This window comes from Citrus clementina, unplaced genomic scaffold, assembly GCF_000493195.1.
Source record: "Citrus clementina cultivar Clemenules unplaced genomic scaffold, Citrus_clementina_v1.0 scaffold_4, whole genome shotgun sequence".
NCBI classification, from domain to species: domain Eukaryota; kingdom Viridiplantae; phylum Streptophyta; class Magnoliopsida; order Sapindales; family Rutaceae; genus Citrus; species Citrus x clementina.
Genome location: NW_006262274.1, coordinates 10,229,618 through 10,240,937, shown reverse-complemented (window position 1 = coordinate 10,240,937; position 11,320 = coordinate 10,229,618). Strand labels below are relative to the sequence as shown.

The 11,320-nt window shown below is 31.4% G+C and overlaps 2 protein-coding genes across 2 annotated transcripts; one reads left to right on the top strand and one right to left on the bottom strand.

The window, feature by feature from the left end:
- Positions 1 to 1,237: 1,237 nt before the first annotated feature.
- On the bottom strand, positions 1,238 to 3,682 carry LOC18044795 (zinc finger MYM-type protein 1). Its single transcript, XM_006436647.2, has one exon. It carries the CDS (start codon positions 3,680 to 3,682, stop codon positions 1,238 to 1,240), a length of 2,445 nt encoding a protein of 814 aa, XP_006436710.1.
- A 5,165-nt stretch (positions 3,683 to 8,847) lies between these two features.
- Positions 8,848 to 11,083, top strand: LOC18044794 (protein DMR6-LIKE OXYGENASE 1). The gene is made up of 4 exons (XM_006436646.1): positions 8,848 to 9,117; positions 9,214 to 9,461; positions 10,186 to 10,534; positions 10,838 to 11,083. The coding sequence occupies exons 1-4, from the start codon at positions 8,848 to 8,850 to the stop codon at positions 11,081 to 11,083; spliced, it is 1,113 nt and encodes a 370-aa protein (XP_006436709.1).
- Positions 11,084 to 11,320: the final 237 nt, after the last annotated feature.

The window sequence follows — 11,320 nt, the reverse complement described above, 5'->3', positions numbered from 1 at the left end:
TGTGCTCTCTGCTCTGCTTATTTTCTCCTATTTTCATGCGTTTAACCCGATCGGTTTCTCAATTCTGTTCAGGTTAACCTAAACTGAATTTCGAAACCGTTCGGTTTAGAGGATGTAATCCGTTTGGATTTTTGGGTTAACCCCAACAAAACCGAAAGCCGAATAAAAATACAGATTCGGTTCGTTACGGATCAACCCGAATCGAACGCCCACCCCTAGTGGAACTAACTGAAGCTTAGTGTTAATAAAGGAATTCATAAATTTGCCCGCTATTTGTTAATGAAGTAGCTATGAATTAAATGAAAGAAATAATAAATGAAAAAAAACAAATAATAATAGAAATTGGTTTATAATTTCGAAAATAAAACCCTAAATGTTGATGTAAAACCTATCTTTGAAACCCAAAATACCTCCCAATTTGAATTTTTAAACAAAAAAAAAGGAAAATTGTAGTAACTGTTTTTTTAATGTTAATATTCCCACTTGACCATTTCTTTTCATTTTCCCTTCTTGATTACTTCGTTTCAAAACTCAAAAATCACAACACAAAAAGTTGAGAACTTTCTTGGAAATTTCCTCTCTTTTCCAGCTTCTTCCATTGCGTGGTCCCGGTCAAATACGCATCGCATGCAAAGATTCAACGTTTTCATTTCATTAGCCTTTTAGGAATCGGAAACAACAAAAACGTGCGTGTTCTTTTGGGCTGCTAAAAGAGTAGTTTCGTAAACTTGGTGAAGGGTCTTCTATGGTATAATTAACTATGTAAGGGTAGCACAACTCATACCTAAGTGTGGCACTACAGATATCTAAAATAAAAAGGGTTAATACCGCAAATGTGATACTTGATTTAACCTTTATCGGATAGGTGATAATTGTTTTTAAAATGCTCATACAAGCAGAGGCGGATCTCAGGAGAAAATTTAAGGGGGGCCAAATTTAAACTTATAATTTTGATGCTATTAGAAGTAATAAATTACAACCCGACCAAATCATCCAAAAAAATAGTAAGATACTAAATTAAAATAATTTTACATTTATAATTCATTAAGGAAGATGATTACAAAGCAAAAGAGCCTCCACCCACACAAAATTTCAAGTCTTAAAGTACTGAAGCTATCAAAAGAAAATAAAAAACTTAAACAGAAACCATCATAACTGTAAAGGGAAAAAGCTTCCTCAAGCAACAAAATATTCTTAACATAAGATACTAAACCCACCAAAATCAGGATCTCCAACATTAAAATGGAATACGACGTTCTTTCATATCTCGAAACTCGTTGACTATTGATTCAATACTTAATTTTTCTGCAATTTCCCTTTCAATGTACATAATCAATGAATCTGTAAGAAATTCATCCTCCATTTTATTGCGAAGTCTTGTCTTTACTATACGCATAGCCGAAAATGATCGTTCTGTAGTTGCAGTAGACACTGGAAGAGTTAGCACAAGAACAATTATTCTATAGACAAGGGGGAATATTGTTGCTTTTCTAGTACTAACCAACCATTGGCTCAAGTCAGAAATGGTCGACAAACTTTTGAACTCTGGATGTTGAACTACATTATACTCATAATGCTCAAGTTGGATTTTTAAATTCATTTTATCAACGTCTGTAAAATCTGCTGGATAAAACTTGTCAGCCAATTGACAAACATCACCAATTCTAAATGACTCCCTACATTCACGAGGATCAAGTGCTGAACTAAGTATAAGCAATTGCACTGCATGTTCATTAAATCGACTACTTAACTCTTGTAATTGGCAATCTATAACAGCATAAAACAAATTTACCCTATAATGTTCAGCAACAGTGAAGTTATCTTCTTGACGCCGAGCTCGACCTTGTCTTGCAACATACTGAGCATTCATTTCTGGAATATCTATATTTCTAACCTCACAAAATGATTTCACTTGATTAAGCAAAGTAATCCACCCATCATCTCTAAATTTCTGTATAAGTGCTTTAGTTGATGAAACAAGATGCATAGCATGTAAAATATCTTGAGATTTAGATTGCAAAGCTTGGCAAAGTATATCAGTGATTGCCATAATTTCTTTCATGAGGTGCAAGATAAAAACAAACTCAAAACTAGTCATTGCCTCATATGCAGCATCAGCATCTCCTCGTTGGAAAGCATTAGTGCCATCTTCAATGATATTAAGTAGAACAGAACATGTTGCACTGAACATTGTTATTAAATTGGAGACTGACCTGAAGTGAGAACTCCATCGAGTATCCCCAGGCCTTTGTAAAGTGCCAATTTGATTAAGCCCTCTCCCACTCTCAAGCTCATCAATGGAAATCATGTACTCAATGTCAGCAGCTTGAGCACGTTTCAGTTCTTCATTGCGCTTACAAGAAGCACCAACAATATTCACAACCGAAGACAGTTTAGTAAAGAAATGATGAATAGGAACAATCTCATGAGATACTGCAACTAAAGCCAATTGCAGTCGATGGGCCAAACAATGAATGTAGTAAGCATATGGACAGTCTTTCAAAATTAAAGCTTGTAAACCATTCCACTCACCCCGCATGTTACTTGCACCATCATATCCTTGCCCTCGAATATTTTGAATACTTAAATTATTATGAGACAGTAGAGAGTATATCCCATCTTTCAAAGTCACTGCAGAAGTGTTAGAGACATGAACAAGTCCAAAAAAACGTTCTCGCACAAAACCATCTTTGTCAACAAATCTCAAAACTACAGCCATCTGTTCTTTCTTCGATTCATCACGTGATTCATCTAAAATTAAACAAAACTTTGCATCACCTATTTCTTCACGAATTGCCTTTTTTACTTTCATGGAAAAGACATGTAAAATTTCTTTTTGAATATTTGGTGATATATAGGAGGCATGTTTTGGAGCTTTATCAAGTATAACATCTGCAATCTTTTCATTATTAGAGGCAAATGCTTTAAGTAATTGCAGAAAATTTCCATGATTTAATGAATTTTTGCTCTCATCATGGCCTCTAAAAGAACAACCTTGAAAAGCTAAGTATCTAATTGCTTCAACTGTAGTCTTTAACCGCAGTCTATTATTTTCAATTTCTTGAGAGGAATAACGATTAAATACCTGTGGCAGATGCTGAGATTGCCTCATCAAATCCTCACATGATTTTTCAGCCTTTTTATGCGATGAATTCGGATCCTTTCCCACATGATTAAGGAAGGCACAATTTTTCCCATCTTTAACCTTTCTCCAGACATTAAACCCATTAACAGTATAAGCCTTACATTTTGGATGTGCAGATGGTGTATTAAAGAGATAACATGGTAGACAAAAAGCAGCATCTTTTATAGGTGAATATTCCAACCAAGAAGGAAAAGAATCGAACCATGAAGATTGAAAACGACGACGGTGTTTTTCTGGTCCAGATTTGGGATACTCTGAAAGTCTTGGTTGATATGGACCGGCCATTATGTATGCTCTACGAATTTCATCCCGTTGATTAACATCATGAACCCATATTTGTGGACGCAACCCTGGATCACGCTCCAAAAGTTGAGTAATAACTGGATTTGTCTCAATTCTTTGAGCTTTTAAAGGTGGATTTCTAAAATTTGGTGAATTGGTAAGTGAGACTTGTGAATTTTCAATATTTGGAGATTTGGTATTGGCTTCTGCATTTTTCCTTTTGAAGTATTGATCAATTTTTGATGGCTTACTCATGTTTGCTGCTGGGAAATTTAGGGATTTCGGTTGAGTTGCAGGTGATTTTTGGGATATGTTATTCGCGATCGCGATTTTTGGCTGATGTTATGAGTTTTGTGGCTGATTTCTTTTTTCTTTTTTGTTTTAATCATTTTGATGGCATTGTAAATGGCTTAAGTGGGCTTTGGGACTGCATAAAATCAAACATTTTAACGAAAGTTTGCTTTCATTTTAAAAATAAAAGTTGTTTTAATCATTTTGATGCCATTGTAATTGGCTTAAGTGGGCTCTCGGCTGCATAAAATCAAACTCTTTAACGAAAGTTTGATTTCTTTTTTAAAATAAAAGTGGGCTTTTGGGATTATTTAATTGTTTTAATTATTTTACTTTTGGGCTTATAAAATTACAATATTATCTAATCTATCAACTTTATATATTAATTGTACAGGGGCCAGTGTAGACATTTCATATAAATTATTCATATTTTATTTATAAATTTTAAAATATTTTAAAATCTTAGGGGGGCCATGGCACCCTTTGGTCTTACAGAGGGTCCGCCACTACATACAAGTGATATTTCATTAAATTTGAGCGTAAATTTTAACAGTACAAGGGTAAAATGAGAATTTGATAATAAAAATTTAATAACCGAATTCATTTCTCTTTTTCGTTTTCTTTTTATTTTTCTTTTATCTTCTGGTTCGTTTCTTCTTCTGCTTCTTATTTGTTCTCTTCTTTCCTTCATTTTCTTTTTATTTCTTCTTCTTCTTCTTCGCATCCTTTTAATTTGTTGTCTCTTCTTCGTTTTTCCTTCATTTTCTTTCTATTTCTTCTTCTTCTTCTTCGCAGTATCGATCTTCTCCTTAGTCTTCTTTTGATTCTTCTTCATAGAGTTGCTGCTACCGCCCTATAGTTCTTTTTCTTGTTTAGGGTTTATTTAATTATATGGGTGTTTTTCGATTTGGTGAATGTGTTCCTTTATTGTTTAACAACATAATTTTTAATCTTGTTGATTTATGTATCTCAAATTAATCCACACAAAAATTAAAGAAGTTTTTATCTACGGCCTTATTTGGAACTAAGGTTAGATAACTCTAGTTTAAAAGGTATACTACTAAAGTATTTGATACCAATAACTATTGTAGTTTGAAAATTAAGTTAATTTGATTTCTCACTTGTATAATAAAAAATTATTATATCTTTACAAATTTTATCAAAATTAATTTTTTAAAGTTATATTTATATATACTATTAATTTTTATTTCATAGTTATAATTTTTTCTATAATAGTTGTAATTTAAAAGCTATAATACTTCAACACTAAGGGTGCGTTTGAGATTGAGGTTGGACAGTTATAACTTTTAAGTTACAGTACTAAAGTGTTTGATAAACACTAGCTGCTGTAACTTGCAAGATATGTTGATATGCTTTTTCACTTGTATGATATAAAATATATTATATCTTTAATAATTTTGTCAAAATTATTATTTAAAATTTATATTTACTATATATGGTTGAAAAAATAGCATATCAATATGCTATTTTGAGGGCACATTTTGAGTAGGTTCCACTTAGTGAAAGTGAGAAATCTTGTGAGGTTCGGATTCTAGTCCGTTAATAATTCAAAAGTGTATTTTTATTTTCTCAAAATGGTGCTTGGGTGATGAGAAATTTTCAAAGTTCATCATTGAAGTTGGAAATTTGAAAGGAAACGAGGCTTATCGCACATGAGAAAAATAAATTAAGGGATTAGTGTTTATATATAAACACTTAATCATGCATGAACAATATTTTTTTAATCCTGTAATTTATTTTGTCTTGAAACGAAATGTACTAGTTTTGTGCCAATTTTTGTGCCTATATTACTATTACTAAAGAATAAAAAGTCATTAAGCCATCAAATTAAAGTTATTTACATGTAATATAAATATAAATATAAAAATAACAGCCGCTTAAAGTAAATAAAGCACAATAGTAAAAAGATTTAAAGACTGTGTTTTTGCACTCTGTGAAATTTAAATGTGCAAAATGATCTCATTCCTCATAAATATTCTTTATAGCATATTGAATCTCTTTAATTGTAACGTGTAGAGTAAATTCTAAAAGCTTTAACATCACAATCCAGCATATTACAGGTGCGTTTGGGATTTAAGTTGGGCAGCTATAACTTAAAAGCTACGACACTAAAGTATTTGGTAAACACTAGCTGTTGTAACTTGAAAGTTATATTGATATGATTTTTTATTTGTATGATGAAAAATATATTATATATTTTATAATTTTGTCAAAATTATTATTTTAAAATTATATTTTCTATATACTATTAATTTTTATTTTATAGTTATAATTTTTTTTTTCACAGGAGTTATAATTTATAACTTAAAAGTTACAGCACCTCAATCCCAAATGGTCTCTACATTCTTCAACGGTAATGTGTGGAGTATATATTCCAAAGGCTTCAACGTAATAAAATTTTGGTAAATTATCAATAAGGCCCTAACTAAAGGCCTATAAAAGGAGAGGTTCCATTGCAAATCAGGGCCAGCAGAAGTATAAGGGAAATTATTGAAGAAGAAAGCTGCTTGATTTTGTGCAACAAACCGATCTCGTGTTGCCAAAGTTTGAGAATTAATAAAAAGAAGAATGGCATTTTTTAATACAATTATTAGAGGGCTTTTGAGTACGTTGGGCCGTTTTCTAGGGCCCTGCTGTCTTTGTTCCCGCTAAACAATATTTTTTTATAATTTTTTTAAAGAAATTATTTCATTAAGACTTCTTTTTTTTTGTTGTTGTTGTTGAAAATAAGACATTCTTTCACTTGAATTTAAACATGTTCACATTTTCGGTTCAACAAAGAAAAAAGAAAACGAACAAAAATAATTAAATTCTCAGCTAGGATTTAATTCACCATAATAAATCATCTTAAATATTTTTAAAAAAAAGATAAACAAGAGTTTTGGTAGTAGTAAGAAAAATAAAAGTGTACAAGAAATATTTCACGCTTTTTATTAATATATCTAACAAAATTTTAGAATTTTATTTTATTTTTTTCGTTTCTCAAGAGTCATTACTCTTCACCTATGTGGTTATGTGAATATATAGAACTGCAACATATTGGACAGCCAAGTTAAAAAAACCATCTAATGCTACACTCAGAAGGATAAACATGGTTATTTAATGGAAGAACCCTATACAAGTCACCACTCACAAATTCCTCGAAGAAAATCGCACAGCTCGTATTACTTCTGATCATTTTCTTGCTATGGCGGTCGTATTTCTCCGGCGGCGGAATCTTTTCATTAACTTTTGCTTCCCTTTGATGAATATTGAACGCTCCAAGTTCATTAGGACTGCTTCCCTGCATGCTTTGATGATATAAGCTGTGTATCCATAGACACGAGTCATAAAGCCAAGTTAAGAGCAATAGCAGAAGAGCAATGGTTAGAATATGAACTAGCTGCACAACATCAACCTGGTGATTAGAATTTAGATCTATAAATTTTTCGATACAAGAGTTTGTTGGTATTTTGATTTTAATTATTTTTTTTATAAATGTATCAGTAATATTAGCGCAGTGGGGAATCATTCTTATAATATAAGTTTTTAAAATATTAAATAAGAACTGAAATTTCAGAAAAATATTAATAATCGGCCGCTGCTCAACTTTGAAAACACATTGATATCGTTTCTATTTTATCTCTTTTATTATTTTTCTTTTTTATTTTAAAAATAAATTATCTAATATTTTTCTCTCTCATAAAAGAGCGATGACTGTACCTCAAGTCCTGAAAACTCAAAATTAATGTCTTCACCTTCTATTTCATTTCTTAAGTAGATTTTATATAACATAATGAAACAAACCATTAAACTTTTTTCCTTACGTTCTTTGATTCTACACCACAAGGGCCAAGGATCCAAACGTTTGATTTCTTCATCTTTTTATTTTTTGTAAAGTTTATATTATTTGTACTTATTTCTTTATATTTATTATTTAATAAGGAATCTTCAATTATGAACTTCTAATTTATATTTCTAGGCGCAATTTATTATGTGTCAATTTATCAATTATGTCTGTTACTTTAGTATTTTTTTTTTGAAAGGGTTACTTTAGTATTAAGATTTGTGCATTGTTAATTTATTAATTATTATATAGTTACTAATTTCTATCCATAAGTTCATTATGTATATATGATTGAATTAGATGGTATAATACATAATTATTTTATATTTTTATTAATTTAAGATTTAAATAAGTATCTATTTTATTTTTGTTACAATATCGTTTTTATATGCATTTCGGCAACCCCAAATTAAAATCGTGATTCCGCCCTTATATTAGTGTTGCATCTTCTTAAAAATATTTTTTTTTGTTGAAAAATAGTTGCTTTTACTTATTATTAGCAATGACATACGTGATACGTGCCTATAAAGTTGAAATTCTAAGTTTGAAGGCTCTTAACTTGTTATTCATTTGTTGGTTCTATAAAATAATCTCATTAATGATAAATAAAATGTAATCTCTGATCAAACTCATGGTAGTCACTGAATTGATGACACGTAATTTTAGTGTACAAACATTAGTCCATAGTTAATTTATGAAAGATCAGGTATGATTTATAATATTACCCTCAATTTTAATCGAAATAATTTCTTAAAAAACTGAAAGAAAAAGATTTGACAACAATATACGAACGGCCGGTATCTACTCAGGATCAGCTGCATAAGAAAAGTCAGCGACACATCGTTGATACTATGCCGTCTATAATAAACTTTGACAAAGTGACCATATATAAAACAAATATGGACGGACCTAGGAAAGAAGACAAAATAATTAAGTTTAAAGATTTTAAAATATTGTAATGGTGTTAGGGATTAGATTATGACTTATCCAGCATCTCGTGTTGGCTGACTGGAGATATGTCAACGGTTTCATGTTGTTTAAATTAGTTCACAAACCGAAACCGGTTTGCTATAAATTGATCCCTTCTTTGCGTATGTCAATTCTGACTAACCTTGTAAACTTAAAAAATTCTCGACAAATTTAAAGAAACGTAAGGTTTGTGAATTGTAGCCAAGTTAATCTTCTGCCATATAATTGATGCATCTCTATGTTTGTATGCATATTTGTTATATATATACAGTCGTATTGCATGCAGGTACCCATCGTCATGTTTCCTGCAATAATGGCTATTACAACTGATGAAACAAAGGCAAATGATGATGATCAAGTATACCAGAAAGGAGTGAAGAATCTTTGCGAAAACGGCGTGACGAAAGTCCCTAAAAAGTACATATTGCCTGAATTCGATCGAGCAGATATAGTACTACAAGTAGATTTGACCATGCCAAATCTTAAGCTGCCTGTTATTGATTTTTCCGAATTGCAAGGCCCAAATCGTTCCGAGGTCCTAAAATCTCTAACTAGTGCTTGTGAAAAATATGGGTTTTTCCAGGTAGGACTTGATGACAAGCTTTGAGTACGTAAATTGTAAAATTTAACAATAATGTCAGGGGCTTGTTTAAATTTGTGCATGCATTGATGCATGCAGGTAGTGAATCACGGTATCCCGAACAATGTTATTAGCAGCATGATTGATGTGAGTGCAAGGTTTTTTGAACTCCCAATTGAGGTAAGATCCAAGTACGTGTCATCAGATCTCACAGCACCAGTTCGATATGGAACTAGCTTTAATCAGAATAAGGATAGGGTCTTCTGTTGGAGAGACTTCTTGAAGCTCGTATGCCACCCCTCACAAGATGTCCTTGTTCATTGGCCTTCTTATCCAACGGACATGAGGTAATTATAATTTGTACGAGGATCATCTCTTATTGTTCCTTTTCTTATAATCTCTCAGTGAAATAAATGGTTAAGATTAAATTTTATAATTTAATATTGACAATTAACTCAACTTTTTCATTTTTTTTTCTATTCAAGCATTTTTTATTTTATTTGCAATCACTTTATTATTTTGAATTTTTTTTAAAGCAAATAGATTTTACAATTTAGGATTTATTAGAAGTCTGAACTCAAAAACCTATAATATAGCCTAAAAATTAAATTTTGAAAGATAATGGACAAAACCCATATTTATTTTTTTGTTCCTTATATACTATTCAGGATTCGAATTCGGACAGCAGTCAAATATATATATATATATATATATATATATTAATTAATTAATATTTGAGGAGATATATAGTACGTGCCTGTTCCTGCATTTATGAGATCAAATTTTGTTGAGTTTTCCATAATAAGACACATTATTGTGCCCTCACCATTAACGGATGCCTTAGTGACATGATAATTGGTAATCAGAGAGCTTCGCTTTCAATAGTACTTTCCGCTCCATACAAATCATCTGTTTAATAATTTAATTACATATTAAATTTAGACGTTGGGGCACGCTGGCTGCTTCTTCCCAACAAAAAATAAATTAATAGTTTGGTTTCTTTAATCCAAAGTCATGCATACATAATAGTGATTTTAATGATATAGTAATCATTATTTTATGCTGAAACAGGAGATTGGCGGTTACCTACGCAAAAGAAATCAAAAACTTGTTCGTAATGCTAATGGAGGCTATCTTAGAGAGCTTGGGGCTGTGGGGAGCCACCATGAATAAGACTGAAGAAGTTGAAAAACTAATAAAGCAATTCCAAGATGGGAGCCAGCAAATGGTGGTCAATTGCTACCCTCCATGTCCTGAGCCTCATCTAACCCTAGGAATGCCTCCACATTCAGATTATGGATTTCTTACTCTTCTTCTACAAGATGACGTTGAGGGTTTGCAAATTCAATATAAAGAAAAGTGGGTCGCAGTTCAACCTTTAGCCAGCTCCTTTGTGGTTAATGTTGGTGATCACCTTGAGGTGGGTACATTAATAGTATTTTATTTAATATATATTAAGTTTTAAACAAATCTGACATACAACAGGTGAAATATAAGATTAATTAAGTAGATTTTGATAGACATATAAACAATACAAATTCGTGGGTAATTTAAAAAATGCATAAACTAATTTAAATTAGCTCAACAAACTCTAGAAATTAAAGAAGTATTTACCAGTCATCGTTAATAATGAATAAAATCTAATCATTATCCAATTTGTATATATAATTTTTCATGCGGCTAATATACTTTTCACTTTGACTTTGATTGGATTATATTATAGATATTCAGCAATGGCAAGTACAGGAGTGTGTTACATAGGGTTCTTGTCAATCCAGCCAAGTCTCGCATTTCTGTTGCTTCTTTGCATTCTCTGCCTTTCAACTCAATGGTTAGCCCATCGCCCTCACTCATCAATAAAGCAAATCCAAGGCGCTATAAGGAGACCGATTTTGCCTGTTTCCTTGAATACATTTCATCTTTTGAGCCTAAGAGGAAGAATTTCCTTGAGTCAAGGAAATTACTATGAGGAACCGATGAAAATCTAAATTTGAAAAAGATGTCTATGTTGACTTTTTAAACTCCAATTATGTAGCAATAATTGATTGAATTTGAATTGTAATTTAATTTAATTCCAGTATTCTTTTTCAGTCAAGGTAGCTATCAAATTTCAAACCTCATTCATGTCTAATTCCGTGACAAGTTTCACATCTATCCAATTCTGAAATAGTTAATAATCTAAATGTAATTGTCCAGTTGAGACATA

Coding starts and splice junctions, on each gene's coding strand:
- LOC18044795 (XM_006436647.2), bottom strand. CDS start 3,682: ATGAGTAAGCCATCAAAAATTGATCAATACTTCAAAAGGAAAAATGCA.
- LOC18044794 (XM_006436646.1), top strand. CDS start 8,848: ATGGCTATTACAACTGATGAAACAAAGGCAAATGATGATGATCAAGTA. Junction 9,462..10,185: donor TCTTATCCAACGGACATGAG/GTAATTATAATT, acceptor ATGCTGAAACAG/GAGATTGGCGGTTACCTACG. Junction 10,535..10,837: donor ATGTTGGTGATCACCTTGAG/GTGGGTACATTA, acceptor ATTATATTATAG/ATATTCAGCAATGGCAAGTA.